Source organism: Eptatretus burgeri, chromosome 8 (genome assembly GCF_056783735.1).
Source record: "Eptatretus burgeri isolate ZD-2024b chromosome 8, Ebu_testis_v1, whole genome shotgun sequence".
Lineage (NCBI taxonomy): Eukaryota > Metazoa > Chordata > Myxini > Myxiniformes > Myxinidae > Eptatretus > Eptatretus burgeri.
In genome coordinates, this window is record NC_140968.1 from 107,295,387 (window position 1) to 107,312,886 (window position 17,500).

Sequence of the window (17,500 nt, forward strand, 5' to 3'; positions counted from 1 at the left end):
ATGTCACAGATTTGCTGTGTTGGCATGATCTTTATTATTATTATATATTTATTTGTTGGGTGCACTGTCGAGGCTCGTATGAGAGTGAACATACAGAGACGCACAATAAGGGGAGCAGGAGATGAGAGGCGGGAGAGGGAAGAAAAAAAGCACAGTGGGGAACTGTTTTTTCCTAGGGAGGGGGAGGGGGAGTTCCAGACGGTCCTTTCAGAGAGAGATTGACACCAATCATAATATAATACAAACATTTCTTTTCCACAAATTTATTTGTAATATCGGTGATATTATATTTATTTGAAATGTATTTGTGATATCAGGTCAAAGTGGTCGAAATGGTCAAGGGTCTAAGGCTCTAAGCAGTCTAATCTGAAGGGTGTAAGGGGTCTAAATGGTGTTAAGGTCTCAGGAATCTAAAGTCTTCAGGGTCTTTTTAGGTCTTCAGGGTCTTTTGGGTTTTGGGGGTTTTGGGTCTGCAGGGTCATTTTTGGGTCTTCTGTGACTTTTGGGTGTTCAGGGTCTTTTGGGTCCTCTGGGTCTTCATGGTCTTCAGAGTCTTTTGATTCTTTGGGGGTTTTTGGGTCTTTATGATCTTTTGGGTCTTTTCATTCTTCAGGGTCTTTTGGGTCTTCAGGGTCTTTTGATTCTTTGGGTTTTTTGGAGTCTTTATGGTCTTTTGGGTCTTTTGATTCTTCAGGGTCCTTTTGGGTCTTCAGGGTCCTTTTGGGTCTTCCGTGACTTTGGGGTCTTCAGGGTCTTTTGTTTCCTCGAGGACTTTTGGGTTTTCGGGGTCTAAATGGTCTTGAGGAATGAACGTTCAAACAGGACGTGATTAATAGGCATATAGTCTTCCCTGACTGATGGACGGCTTCACCGACCCTCTGCCTCACCGACCTTCCTTTTCATATATATATATATATATATATATATATATATATATATATATATATATATATATATATATATATATATATATATATATATATATGTTATTGTGATGTTCCATGATAATCAGAATGATTCTAAAACCGTCTTGATTTCTCCATCAGGATTTTTATTGCCAGTGTTGGGTTAATAACAGATTGGTGGATTGATTTTTAAAAATGATTATCAATTATTATAGTTGATGATTTGAGCACCTCTCATTCACCCTCACTTATCATGACAACAGCAATCTGTGGTTCATAAATGTGAACAATATTGAAACCATTTTCAGCTCGCCTGTTCGAAGAACAGAGAGCTATAGCGATACCCCCGGCGTGAGCGTCAGCGTCAGCGTGAGCGTGAAAATGTTAAATTTTTTGATGCAAGTTATTTATAACCTCCGCCATCGAAGATCGGAGGTTACTGTTTTCACCCCTTTCTGTTTGTTTGTTTGTTTGTGAACAGTATTATGGAAAAACTCCTCGACGGATTTCGACGAAACTTGGTGGGGGGGGGGGGTTAGGTATGGTCCAAGGATCATGCCATTAGATTTTGGACTTGGTCCCCCCCTCCCCCCAACCCCCCCATTTCTACATGTTTTAAGTGATTCGGATTTTGACGAAACTTGGTGGGGGGGGGGGGTTGGGTATGGTCCAAGGATCATGCCATTAGATTTTGGACTTGGTCCCCCCCTTCCCCCAACCCCCCCAAAAAAATTGTTGGAGAAAAAATTTTTTTGCAACTTTTTCAACAAAATTTCGATTCTTTTTTTGCATTTCTACATGTTTTAAGTGATTCGGATTTTGACGAAACTTGGTGAGGGGGGGGGGGTTAGGTATGGTCCAAGGATCATGCCATTAGATTTTGGACTTGGTCCCCCCCCAAAAAAAAATTGTTAGAGAAAAAGAGTTTTTGTTTTTGCATTTCTTCATGTTTTAAGTGATTTCCAACCCCCCCAAAAAAATTAGAGAGAATTTTTTTTGCATTTCTACATGTTTTAAGTGATTTCCAACCCCTCCAAAAAAATTGTTAGAGAAAAAAAAAATTTTGCAACTTTTTTTTCAACAAAATTTCGATTTTTTTTTTTTTTTTTTTTGCATTTCTACATGTTTTAAGTGATTTCCAACCCCCCCCCTCCCCCAAAAAAAAATGTTGGAGAAAAGAACTATAACTCTGTCAGCACTGTTGACATATTTAATGAATAAGATCTAAGGTTCACTTGAGTGACCAAGCAGTATTCACTCTCCCGAGTGCTGCCCCTCTAGTTTCCTTTCTAATGTTTTTATCTACCACACTATTTTTTTTATACGCCCGATATATATATGTATATATATGTATATATATATATATATATATATATATATATATATATATATATGTATATATATATATATATATATATATGTATATATATATATATATATATGTATATATATATATATATATATATGTATATATATATATATATATATGTATATATATATATATATATATGTATATATATATATATATATATATATATATATATATATATATATATATATATATATATATATATATATATATATATATATATATATATATATATATATATATATATATATATCTATGTATATATATCTATGTATATATATATATATATATATGTATATATATATATATATATATATATATATATATATATATCTATGTATATATATATATATATATGTATATATATATCTATGTATATATATATATATATATATATATATATGTATATATATATCTATGTATATATATATATATATATATATATATATATATATATATATATATATATCTATGTATATATATATATGTATATATATATCTATGTATATATATATATATATATATATATATATATATATATATATATATATATATATATATATATATATATATATATATATATATATATATATATATATATATATATATATATATGTATATATGTATATATATATATATGTATATATATATATATGTATATATATATATATGTATATATATATATATATATATATATATATATATATATATATATATATAAATATATATATATATATCAGGGCGTATTATGTGATACCGGTCCTCCGTCCGTTCCTGTCCGCATTCTAACTCCCAAAGTTTTAAACTTTCACGTTTCATATTTGGTACATAGGTATAGACTGTGGAGACGGTGTCTCGCAACATACGTTCTTCATCTAAAGTGGTTGCCATGGCAACCAGGATGCTGTTTCCGTCCGTTCCTGTCCCCACTCTAACTCCCAAAGTTTTCAACTTTCATGTTTCATATTTGGTACATAGGTACAGACTGTGGAGACGGTGTGTAGCGACATACATTCATCATCTAAAGTGGTTGCCATGGCAACCAGGATGCTGTTTTCCATGTAGTTGCACAATTCTGTATATACCTTCTTGTTCGGGCGTATATTGTGCTCACTTGCGCTCTTGTTACTGATTACAATATACAAATACATATTGTTGTGGTTGACCAAATTAGCAAACCACCATTCAGGTCCCTTAGGTGAGATATCTCGGTAAGTATATGTGTAGTTAGGCCCAAACCCGTTGTCTAGAGGGAATAAATGTCATTCATGAGGGCTGCGACTCTTCAGGATAGCGGTTTTTCTTTTACTATCTTTATTTTGGACCAACCGCCATTATTACCACCACCAACCACGTCTCAACAGCCATCACAACAACAACCACCAACCACAACGCCGCTTCACCACAACCGCCACGACCTTTACCGTCACAACTCGCCACCATCGCATCACCGTCATCTCGCGCCACTCGTGGGCACCGATGCTGGACTCGTGTAGAGCGCGCACCGAGCAGCGTGTTCAAAAGCATTGCGGACTTTCCGCAGAAAAACGGATCAAAAACGACTCACGCCCACTTTTGTTCCGTCCAATCGGTGGGCGAGGGGCGATTTGGCCCCACCTCCAGGGCGTTGGAGGGCGGTCGCTATATGCAAATTCATGGATCAAAAAGCATTCACGCCCACTTTTCCTCGGGCCAATGGGGAGCCAGCAAGAGAGGTGAAAGGACGGAGGCAGAGGGTCAAAGATGAAGGAGCGAGGCCACGGGGGATATAAGGGGCCGCGTTCGTCAGTCGAGGCAGTTCAGTTCGCAGGAGGAAGAGTTGAGTTGGAAGTGGAGGGAGTTGAGTTTTGGAGTTCGGAGAAGCAGTTCGCAGTTGGCAGTTCGCAGTTGGGAGTTCGCGGAGTCGGAGTGAAGAGGACGAAGCTGTGGAGAGGCGGCGGCGGCGAAGGCGGTTAAGGGGGTGCTCGCGTCGGATTCGGGGAACTGCGGAAGGAGAGGCCGGCGGCGCGACCGAGGTCGTGGTGGAGACGCTCGTCGCGGGACCCGAGATTTTGTGAAATCCTCCTTTCCCCGAGCATCAGCAACCCCCTCCTGTTTCCCCCCGCGCTGAGATAGTGCGACAAAAGGGGGCCCCCTTCCCACCCCCTGCCAGCCACTGTCCGCGAGGCCCGCGGAGTTGAGGCACCACCGCCACTTCGCGTCTCATCATCAGACGGGTAGGCCCGACACGATCTCGGCCCCAGGCCCGCCTACCCCCCTCATCCTGGAGGGTGGTTCTCTTTTCTTTTGCTTTGGGAATGTGTGTTGTCGGCGCCGTCTGTGAAGTAAAATTGTATAAGTGTTGCCGAGTGCCCGGTAGTCGGATAGATCTGCATTGTTGCATTTGCTTTTTGTCTTCTTCTTTTACATGTGCTTTTGGTGGAATTGTATATGTGTGCTTTCCGTTCATCGCGAAATAAATGTGCTTATTATTGAACTGTTTTCCCGCTTCGCTTCGTCATTTCTTTCATTGAATCCTCATCTTGCTTCACGTAAAGGGTTGGTCGTGGGCTAAGAAGCCCGATAATTAATCGAACCGTCGAGGCCGACGAATAACACCGCTCGGTTATCCCGATAGTACGGAACGGGTCGCTTCAGTGGCCCGTGTCCGAAGTCGACCTGCGGCGAGGTGCGATCGCCCGGTCTACCCTCCGTGTGGGTACTTAGGTAGGTCGAATTTGGCGAGCAACCCTATCCCACGCGGGGGCCGATTGGCTCGATCGCGGTGAGACCGAAAGGTCCACCCGTGACTGGTTCCCGGCGTTAGTCCGAGAGGGTCACGACTGGATTGTCCGTCCGGTGGGCGACGCGCCGCGATTCGAGTTACGTGGCCGTCCGCACGCCGGCGGGCGCGAATCCGCAACAATATATTGCTTTATAATTATACTTCACTGCAATGCTTCATAAAAAAAATATTAATTATTAGACTCGTCTTTTAAAAACGATAAATGTATAAACAGGCAAGCATTGGGTGGCTTTGACACCAACTCTGGTTATTTTTACCTCCACTACTGAAGGTGGGCAGAGGTTATGTTTTCACCCCTGTTTGTTTGCTTGTGAGGAGGATATCTAAAAAAGTTTGGACGGATTCGGACGAAACTCGTTGGACAGGTTGAGTGTGTGAGAAAAACTAATTGATTCGATTTTGGTGAAGATCCAGATTCGGATCCGGATATTAGAATTTCAAAGTGATTCTTCACAATTGGGAGATAGGGCCAAAAACTAAACAGGGCATGATATCTCAAGAAGTTATGGACATATGACAAAACTGGGTGGATGAGTTGGGTAGGTGACAAGAACATGCCGATTAGATTCTGGTTCAGGTCCAGATGCAGATTCGGCCTATCAGTGGGAGACAAAACATAAACTGTTCAGCCTCGTGAGGTGTGTGCTCTACCGAGTGCTGCATGTGTGTACTGTGTATGTATATATTGTTGCGGCCACGGGTACTGAGACACCATGTTGTCACTCAGGGAGATTAATCCCCGGGTGTCCTCGATAGAGCCGGACCTGGGGCCACCGCTCACAATTAACGTTGTGGTACGGCGGGTTGTTTTAGAACCACGAACGCCACCAAGTTAACCACGAGTTCCAGTGTCCACCATTTAATTATTCCGTTTAACTAGAGGTCACGTGGTTACCTGAGCGTGGAGCGCGCCCTCGGCAAAGCATCTCGATTAGATTTTAATTAGGGCGGCTGAGCGTTTTAACCGCTGGTGCGTGACGACGATTTTTGGTCAAATCTGTGGTAATTACCTCCCAGTCTATCATGGTTAGGACAATGCTAGACCTCTGGGAGGAAAGGACAAACACGGACAGGTTGGAAGTCAATAAATAATTTATTAATAAGGAAAAAATAAATTATTACTAACAAAATCAATCAAAATGACAGGAAAGAGACAGAGAGCAGATGCTTATCAAGGGGGGGGGGTTACTTACTCACAACTCAACACAGACAAGGGTACCCAGCGGATCATTCGGGGGCGGGGGGAGAGTCATTTCGCTCACCAGAGATAAATCGTCCGTGAAGTGAAAACCTCCTGAAATGTGTGTGTGTGCATGTCTTGTCCATCGCCAGCACCCAACCTTGCCGTGCACCTACTCACCACAGCCTTGAATGCCGGTTGACGTCTGGGGGGGCACCGAGATCGTCTGTCGCGGGTTTACACCCTGGTGCTGTGACACGGGCAGCTCCTCACACTTCACGATACTGGTGACGTCCAGTGACCCAAACAGTCCGTTGGTGACTGACCCGCGCCTCACTCGTTGTGACCGACCCGTGCCTCACTCGTTGTCGGCACTGCTCACATCCACACGCGCACCACATGCTCGCTTGTTCTAGCACTGGAAAGGACGAACTGACTGGCGAATTGTCTTGTTGTTGGCGCTGGTCAGACACCAACACGCTCACTCGCTCACTTCATCACTTGCACGCTCACACGCTTGCTTTTCTTGCTTGCTCGCTTCCTTCCCTCGCGTGCTTCCACGCTTCTTGCTCCCTTCTCTTCTCGCACACTTCCTCTCTCTCTTTCTTTCTCCTTCTTTCAATGGACCTCTCCAATTCTTTTTATATATCCGGCCCATCTCGGCGGGCGCAGATTCCCCCTAAGCTCACCCTGCCCCACTTGCACACCATTACCATGACAATCCGTGCGCTCGAAAAAGGGCAGGCATCAGCGCTAGTGAAAGAAATATGTGCATAAACGTTGCTGAAGAAAAAACAAGGTGGCCGTCAGCGCTTGCGAAAGAAATATGTACATAAATGTGTCTGTCGTAAAGAAAAAAGCTTCCCATAAGAGAGAGGTGATCTATCCTTTACCCTTCTCAACGCATCACATTTAAAATCCCATTAGACATGGGGATGGGGCCAATCTGAACATGCATTTAAGGAAATAACTGTCAAAGGACCTGTATGTGTGGATGTATTCATCAGACCGGATTCTGAAATCCGTAACAATATATATATATATATATATATATATATATATATATATATATATATATATATATATATATATATATATATATATATATATACATATATATATATATATATATATATATATATATATATATATATATATTTACAGTCATCAGGCAGTTCCAAATCCCACACCTCACCACTGTGATGGTAATGGGTTCGATAGCCCGAAACCCAACAAATATATAAATTACAGACGCAGTCTACAGCACTCAGCCGGAACTTTGCGCCAAGGGTCAGTTGATGGAAACTGTGAGATGAATGAAGCAGATGGAAATCGTCTCTGAGGCTGCATTATAGCTACGAGTTGGCCAAGTGAACCAACTTTATGCGTCACACTTTTGTTATCTAAAGGGGCCATCGGTTAATTACACAAACTATTCCCAGAAGCTCTATCTCAAACCAAACCCAAGCAGGATAATCAAAACACTAAATCAACTCTTCCATGAATTTATAATACACCAGGTAATAGAGTGGGAAATTGGCAGGAGGAATGGTGATTGGGAAATTCAAAAGGGAAAAGGCAAGAAAATCAGTATGGGGCAACACAAGCAAGTGCCAATATATAACGTGCCGGTATGCAATCAGCATAAGGTCAGGTCAGATCAGGTCAGGTATGGGAGCATGCGCTGGAGCAGTTCATCACTGCATCCACTTTCCACCAGTACTCCAGTGGCCTCCGTATGGCCATCCCCCAGGCAGATGCCTGGCCCATCCCCATCTCCTTAAGATGCTGATCAACCTGCTGCAGCCACAAGGCATGTGGTTGGCCCATTGGCCTCCTCCACTCACTGGGCTCCCTCACTGAGAGAATGTGGTGTGCAGGATCATCATCAGGAAAACGAGCCACATCTCCATACAGCCGCAGCTGACGCTCACAGACTAAGAAGTTAACAAATCTCATTTGAGTCTCAGCAACTTCTCATTGGACACAAAGTCCGACCAGCGATAGCCAAGGATTCTCCGAAGAGACCTGGTACCAAAGGAATTAAGTCTCCATCTCAGATCCCTGGTCTGAGTCCAAGTCTCACATCCGTAGAGCAAGACTGGAAGCTCCAACGACCTGAAGGCTCTGACTTTCGTCCTCCTGCACAGGTGCCAACAGCACCATACCACACCCAATGAGTCAGAGTATTTTCAGAGACCAGGGAAACGACACCCAAGGAGTGACAAATCCTTAGTCTCATAATATGCTCATTGACCGGTGTTACCTCAATTATCATTGGAGTCAGGTTATTGGACACAGATACAGCAACTCCTTGGGCATGGTCACCATTAGAGCGACCCACCATGATCACCCACCATGATCTCGTCACGATCCGGTCTCCGAAACTCAGAGAGTGCTGCAATACTAATGTGCAAATGCTTGAGCTCAGATGATAACAAAGACAGGTGATAATCCTATCTTCAGAATTGGACATTCTCGGCACCCACCCGAAAGGACCGCCTGAAGTTAACCCAAGGCGACCACCGTCTGGTGAATGACACCTCAAAAACTGGTGAGCTTCCCTGTGAATGCCAGCAGCATAGAAGGGACTCCCACAGAGTGAGTTTTCAGTTTTATTTGCGTTTTTGGTGTGTTCAGCGGAATGAAGTGTTTTACAGTGGCTGGAGTGCAAATCCTGCCACCAACCTCCTAAAAAAAGTAACAAGTGCAAGAGAACGTCCACAGACACAGTTCGGCACAAGATATGGATGGCCGTTGGCTCACAAGGAGCTCCTCCACCCTCCGCTAGCTAAGGTGCCGGTACGTAACCTGCGTAAGGCATCAGTATGTAACCTGCTTAAGTAAGGTGCCAATATGTAACTCACATAAGGTGCCAATACGTAACGTGCATGAGGTATGAATGTGTCACCTGCGTAAGGTGCTCTGGCATAATCTTCTAAATGTGTGTTTGCTTTGCCATGAAAATCGTCGTCTGATGTAATGTACAGCCATTTTGAGTGGAGACGAGGTGTCCTGCAGTGGAATACATCTTGTACACCTTTGAGTAAACACCTTACCTGTATGGATGATTTTTCACCTTGTGTCAATGTTCCACGTAAAAGGTAATCTTTGATTTGTCAGTGTGTGGTCTGTCCCTCCCACTCAGATTCCTTGAAATCCCACAGTGATGTCTCCTGAGAGTGAGGAAACTCAAGTTTGTGGTATACTTCACTAAAGGGTTCTTCAGTCAATGAGTCTTGACTTTACTAAATGACTCTTCACTTCCTTGAATGTGCAATCGTTGTGTTCCTTCCAATTACTCATGTTATTAACGCTGATGAAGTTTTTTTATCATTTGTAAATGAGTAGATATTATGCATGTGTTACATAAGTATCACAGTGTGCTCAATTTTAGCTCACCTCGATCACACCGTTCATCACCGACGATGGACTAAAGTTTGTTCACAGCATTGAAAAAAAAAATCAGGGTTGGGGTGGTTTACAAAGGGGAGGGAGGGGTTTGAACCCACAAAAATTAATATTTTCTTCCTTTTCTGAAACTACACACCTGATTTCAATGAAACTTGACTGCAACCTCCATCAGCTAAAACTAAAGTCCAATTTTCACAAAACTTTGTAGAACTTCTGAGAACTTGAGAAGATTCCCCTTAAGGTGCACTGTGATTCCTTTGCGAAGGATTTCCATGATTTCCTTGTTGCATAAACTACCCTGTGGAAATCCTCAGGTAAGGATTTCCTTTTGCTTGAGGAAATCCTACGGAGCCATTGCTATGCCAGGCAACCAATCAGATGAGAGAGAGAGAGAGAGAGAGAGAGAGAGAGAGAGAGAGAGAGAGAGAGAGAGAGAGAGAGAGAGAGAGAGAGAGAGAGAGAGAGAGAGAGAGAGAGAGAGAGAGAGAGAGAGAGAGAGACAGACACACAGACACACATACAGACACACAGACAGACAGACACACAGACACACAGACACGGTCCAAAAGCTCGATGTTGGCGAAGCAATCTCCAAACTGGCTTCAGCAAGAGAGAGAAGCATGAGTGGAGGCTTTTCTCGACACAAGAGAGACAATTATGCATTGTACAGTTGTGTGATATGTGTTGTCGAAGTACTTTTATGTTTAATTACAACACCATAACTGTGAAGACTTTATGCAACCAATTCTCACGATGTCCTGATGCCTTGATATTCCCATCAAAAATATGCAGGTATTCCCATCAAAAAAAAATATGGAGGTGAATTTATAGGTTGAACGAAGGTCATTATGATCCAAGGATCACTACTTTTGATTTATTCTCAAAAGGTATCAACCCGATTTTGATATAACTGGGAAGCAATCATCACAGCACGGTACTTTCACAAGTTTGTTCAAATCATCATGATTTTGATATAACTTGGAAGGAATCATCACTGCACGGTACTTTCACAAGTTTGTTCAAATCATCGTGATTTTGATATAACTTGGTGGAAATCATCACAGTATGGTACTTTCACAAGTTTGTTCAAATCATCGTGATTTTGATATAACTGGGAAGCAATCATCACAGTACGGTACTTTCACAAGTTTGTTCAAATCATCGTGATTTTGATATAACTTGGTAGGAATCATCACAGCATGGTACTTTCACAAGTTTGTTCAAATCATCGTGATTTTGATATAACTTGGTGGAAATCATCACAGTATGGTACTTTCACAAGTTTGTTCAAATCATCGTGATTTTGATATAACTGGGAAGCAATCATCACAGTACGGTACTTTCACAAGTTTGTTCAAATCATCGTGATTTTGATATAACTTGGTAGGAATCATCACAGCATGGTACTTTCACAAGTTTGTTCAAATCATCGTGATTTTGATATAACTTGGTGGAAATCATCACAGTATGGTACTTTCACAAGTTTGTTCAAATCATCGTGATTTTGACATAACTGGGAAGCAATCATCACAGTACGGTACTTTCACAAGTTTGTTCAAATCATCGTGATTTTGATATAACTTGGTAGGAATCATCACAGCATGGTACTTTCACAAGTTTGTTCAAATCACCGTGATTTTGATATAACTTGGTGGAAATCATCACAATATGGTACTTTCACAAGTTTGTTCAAATCATCGTGATTTTGATATAACTTGGTGGAAATCATCATAGTATGATACTTTCACAAGTTTGTTCAAATCATCGTGATTTTGATATAACTTGGTGGGAATCATGACAGCACGGTACTTTCCAAGTTTGTTCAAATCATCGTGATTTAGATATAACTTGGTAGGAATCAGCACAGCACGGTACTTTCACAAGTTTGTTCAAATCATCGTGATTTTGATATAACTTGGTGGAAATCATCATAGTACGATACTTTCACAAGTTTGTTCAAATCATCGTGATTTTGATATAACTTGGTAGGAATCATCACAGTACTGTACTTTCACAAGTTTGTTCAAATCATCGTGATTTTGATATAACTTGGTGGAAATCATCATAGTACGATACTTTCACAAGTTTGTTCAAATCACTGTGATTTTGATATAACTTGGTAGGAATCATCACAGTACTGTACTTTCACAAGTTTGTTCAAATCACCGTGATTTTGATATAACTTGGTGGAAATCATCACAGTATGGTACTTTCACAAGTTTGTTCAAATCATCGTGATTTTGATATAACTTGGTGGAAATCATCATAGTACGATACTTTCACAAGTTTGTTCAAATCATCGTGATTTTGATATAACTTGGTGGGAATCATGACAGTACGGTACTTTCCAAGTTTGTTCAAATCATCGTGATTTAGATATAACTTGGTAGGAATCAGCACAGCACGGTACTTTCACAAGTTTGTTCAAATCATCGTGATTTTGATATAACTTGGTGGAAATCATCATAGTACGATACTTTCACAAGTTTGTTCAAATCATCGTGATTTTGATATAACTTGGTAGGAATCATCACAGTACTGTACTTTCACAAGTTTGTTCAAATCATCGTGATTTTGATATAACTTGGTGGAAATCATCATAGTACGATACTTTCACAAGTTTGTTCAAATCACTGTGATTTTGATATAACTTGGTAGGAATCATCACAGTACTGTACTTTCACAAGTTTGTTCAAATCATCGTGATTTTGATATAACTTGGTAGGAATCATCACAGTATGGTTCTTTCACAAGTTTGTTCAAATCATCGTGATTTAGATATAACTTGGTAGGAATCATCACACGACGGTACTTTCACAAGTTTGTTCAAATCATCGGGATGTTGATATAACTAGGTAGGAATCATCACAGCATGGTACTTTCACAAGTTTGTTCAAATCATCGTGATTTTGATATAACTTGGTAGGAATCGTCACAGTATAGTACTTTCACAAGTTTGTTCAAATCATCGTGATTTAGATATAACTTGGTAGGAATCATCACAGCACGGTGCTTTCACAAGTTTGTTCAAATCATCGTGATTTAGATATAATTTGGTTGGAATCATCACAGCACGGTACTTTCACAAGTTTGTTCAAATCATCGTGATTTTGATATAACTTGGTAGGAATCATCACAGCACGGTACTTTCACAAGTTTGTTCAAATCATCGTGATTTTGATATAACTTGGTGGGAATCATGACAGTACGGTACTTTCCAAGTTTGTTCAAATCATCGTGATTTAGATATAATTTGGTTGGAATCATCACAGCACGGTACTTTCACAAGTTTGTTCAAGTCATCGTGATTTTGATATAACTTGGTAGGAATCATCACAGCACGGTACTTTCACAAGTTTGTTCAAATCATCGTGATTTTGATATAACTTGGTGGGAATCATGACAGTACGGTACTTTCCAAGTTTGTTCAAATCATCGTGATTTAGATATAATTTGGTTGGAATCATCACAGCACGGTACTTTCACAAGTTTGTTCAAATCATCGTGATTTTGATATAACTTGGTAGGAATCATCACAGCACGGTACTTTCACAAGTTTGTTCAAATCATCGTGATTTTGATATAACTTGGTGGGAATCATGACAGTACGGTACTTTCCAAGTTTGTTCAAATCATCGTGATTTAGATATAATTTGGTTGGAATCATCACAGCACGGTACTTTCACAAGTTTGTTCAAGTCATCGTGATTTTGATATAACTTGGTAGGAATCATCACAGCACGGTACTTTAACAAGTTTGTTCAAATCATCGGGATGTTGATATAACTTCGTCGGAATCATTACAACATTGTTGTCATTCTCAATTTTGAGGTGTGTGTGTGTGTGTGTGTGTGTGTGTGTGTGTGTGTGTGTGTGTGTGTGTGTGTGTGTGTGTGTGTGTGTGTGTGTGTGTGTGTTGGTTGCATGCATGCATGCATGCTTGGGTCAGTCTGAGTGGAGTACATGTAGGTTTCGAGTCCTAACGAGGGCTCGGGCACTCGCTCTGATGTGCATGATGACAAGCTCTGCATTATGGACTATCGTTGCAGTAAAACACCTAATAATATAAACCATTCTCCCAATGGCAGAGTAATGACTCTGATGCCATGGTGTGTGTGTGTGTGTGTGTGATTGCTTGTTTCAGACAACACACGTGCACTTTGGGATGAATATTTATCCATTCATGTGTTGCAGAGTTGTGCGAGGAAGCTCTTACTGCGGGATTGCCAGATAAAGGGTTTTCTGCTTCGTCGTCCCTTTCGCCAAGTCACTCGCCTTGGTTTGCTCACCTCAATCGCAGAAACGGTATGAGTCCATCGTTGTCTATACCTTCTTGTGTGAATGTTCCCTCGGTTGGTAGTGCTGCTCATCGTGCCCGAGGAGTGACAGACACATTTATTCCGATACATTGACACTCACATGGAGTACAATTTGGGATGTGGAATGCAGTAAACGCCCCGTTTTTGAAAAATATTCTCATATTGATCTCGTCATACTTTCCTTTTGTTCCACGAGCCCCGTATAGCACTTCTGTAAAATATTTCGAATTTTCGATTTTGTTTAGTCCCCCACCAGGATCGGGTGAAAATTGGGTACCTCCTCTAACGGGCTGCTTTGGCCAAATGTGAGATTTGTGTTTGTTTGCCGGACAGTCCGGACTCTCTCTCTCTCAAGGCCAGAATGCTGATGGTAACGCAATAGGCCAGTGTGGTGTTCAGTCTGGGCAGTGCCATCATTAAGAAGGATGCACAGATAATGGGAATACGTCTCCCTACCTGCTGTCAAGTCCTGCGATGTCTCATGCATCACACTGAGAAGGGTGTGGTGGCAAAGCGCACCAGCTGTCGTGGTGCTCCCCCCAAATGGGGGGTGTGCGCAGATCATTCTGGCCAAGGTCGCTGACTTTTACAAGAAGGCCAACATACCCACTGTTTCTGACCACCATGTGTGCATCTAGCTCATTCAGCTTCTGGATGCTAACTGCAAGATGAGGGAGATCCTGACCGTGCATAGATCAACCACGGCCATGCTCGCCAAGCTGCAGGACATGGAACAATGACTCGATGCGATCTTCTGGGTGGGGCCAGCCAACGTTGAGCAGCTGGTCATGAACCCGGAGGAATACCTGTTCCTGCAGTTGATGGAAGTAAAGACTGATTGCATAGCATCTTTCAGCACCTACAACAAGGTCCTGTCATAGAAGGTGCACCATCGCCAGATTGGTGAGCAGGCAGAGGAAGAACAGCACAATGGAAGGTGCAGAAAATTGGTGCTGCTAGTTCCATCATTTCGTTGGCAGACAGTGAGGCGGCAGCCAAACAGAAACGATGAAAGTGATGTGACTGCCACTCAGACGACCACTGTGACTTCCACATAGAGCCATCATCACAGCGAGCACACCGGCACCCTGGCGCTCGTCTCCCACAATATCCTATGGCGTCCGAAGTTGATTTCCCTGGCTACTTGACTCAAGCTGACACCGACATGACTGACCAGCTTCTTGAAGGCCATAATTAATGAAACTGGGGGAAATGCCAATGCATAAATGAAAATCCTTGCCCGTAAACCGAACCTGCGGTTGAAGAAGCTAGCAGCAGAAGCCACACTGTAACTATTTTGAAATGCTTTAGAGAAAATAAGGAAAATTTGTCATATTTAAACTAGAGAATAATAAAAAAATTGAAAAATTATTCTTTTTTTTGGTTCATTGGTAACCCTCGTTACGCATTGCTGTCTGCACCGTCACTGATGATTCGTCAAGAAGCGATGAAACCGGTCCGGCAGCTAATGTGGTGTGTTGCATTGGGATTCCCATGTGGAGGTGGAGTTCCACCATGTTCCACCTCGCATGTGGAGGTGGAGTTCCCATGTGGAGGTGGAGTCCACTCAATTTTCATACAGGTTGGGTATTTCTTCCTGAAATCTGCGTTTCAAACCATAATCTTCATTAACTGCAGAGTTAACCTTGACTTTGTTTCGCACTCCTCTAAGTTTTAATTTGTTGTTCATGCTAAAACCAACTACCACAAGAAATCCTTTTGAGAAACTCTTTGGTAATCATGTGTATTCCCGTGACACGGATAATGGCAGTTAATGCATCTGGGCTTGTTCTATTCATCAAGATTAATTCGTGCTTCAACCAGTGTCACCACTTACTTCCAACTGTGTTCTACAACATGGCACTCCTACAGCTTTCTGGTATTTGTGTTGCCTTCATTAGTGTGCTTCGGTTCCAGTTTGGAAACTTTGCTTTTAAATTGTTTATGAAGTTGCACGTATCCTTTTTAATGATTTGCATTCCCAGTCATGATGCTTTGTCTTTTTGGGAGGATTTTCTTGCAGCACCCAGTTCTTGATGTTCGTAATGGTAGCTGCCCTTTTGTTGTGGCCATGGTATGATCTTTTGGGCATTTCTTCTGTTGCCCAGATTTTTCCTTTGTTTTTAATAATGTTACGTATCCTTATTTAAAAAAAATGTTAAATCACGTTTCTTGCACCGTTTAATGATGCCTCTCTTGAAGTGGCCAACAACGTTGTGAAGGGCAGTTAACATATCTGCAAGGGCTGCACGTTACACCAGATCTGAAAGGGCTGCACGTTACATTGTGTAGGCATGATAACTTTTCAGGAAACAGAGTACGGTACTCAGAAACAGAAAGAAGATTTATTTATGTGAATGATCCACATGTTACCGAATCAAGGCCAATGGGCAATCCTCCATTGATTAATCGAGGCCAATTAACAAATCCACTTGTTGCGGAATTGACGTCAATGAGTGATGACCTCGTTTCCGAATCGAGGACCCATGAAAGATCCGCTTGTTGCAGAAATAAAACGAATGAAAGATCTGCTTGCGGCTGAATGGTGGCCAATACTAGATCTTCCATGAGCCTCGACTTTCTATGCAATAAACTGAACGATCCTCCTGTTGCCGAATCAAGGCGAATGAATGCTGTGCTTGTTGCTGAATCGAGGCCCAGGAGCGGAGTCTTGATCATGCACACTCGAGAGATGCTGTCATGATACTGATATAATAGACGTGATAACGTCCACTGATTCGAGACTGGACGACATAATTTAGACGTAGGAATTTCACTTCACATGATTGTTTAATCTCAAGGGGGATTCAACACCAGATTGTAATCAATGTAATTTCTTTATGAACAAGATGGATTTTAATTTTACATTTAATAACTTGTATAACTTATACGCGTGCCAGTGGAAGCCCGAGTTGAACATCTTGGAAATCAGTTTATTTATAAAGCAGATTTATTTTTGGGATAACCTTTTTATTCTAGTTTTTTTTTCTCTCATCTCTTAAAATCTTTTTCATCATTAATTTATTAACATTATGTTCCGTTCCATCTCGCCTATTTTTGTATACAATAATGTTTGTGGGTGTAGCACTCGTTTCTTCTCGTCACCATTTTCTACACATTTACATACCCTAGTTATTAATAAATAATTATTTTTATTTCCGAACACTTTGATGTTGGATCTATTCTATTTTTGAAGATATCATTTATCATCAAACTAGGATAATGATTTTTATTTACCTCCTTGGTACATATCACATTTATAACTTGTTATTCATCCTTCTATACTCTTCCTTTTTAATTAAAAAGACAAGAATAATCATTTTGTAAAATGACTGTTTTGTTTACTATTCCTTTCTTGACCTCGTTTATCTTCTTTTGTGTATGGTTACACGAATGTTATTAAATCATCTTATAGGTTTACATTTTCCATTCTTTGTCACAAATTCATCCTGAAGCTTTCCCATTACTTCTTGGGTGTGAAAGAGGAAGCACGATGCAGGGGAGGGGAGGAGGGGGGCAGTGTTTCAG

General features: G+C 41.2%; 1 protein-coding gene across 1 annotated transcript in view; it reads left to right on the top strand.

Annotated features, from left to right (window-relative positions):
• The window catches only part of LOC147022502 (contactin-associated protein-like 5), a 774,700-nt gene that overhangs the window by 171,475 nt on the left and 585,725 nt on the right, over positions 1 to 17,500 (top strand). The window contains exon 2 of the mRNA XM_085893466.1: positions 13,848 to 13,958. Within this exon, the coding sequence (XP_085749592.1) occupies positions 13,848 to 13,958 (111 nt within the window). The remainder of the gene's footprint in view (positions 1 to 13,847; positions 13,959 to 17,500) is intronic.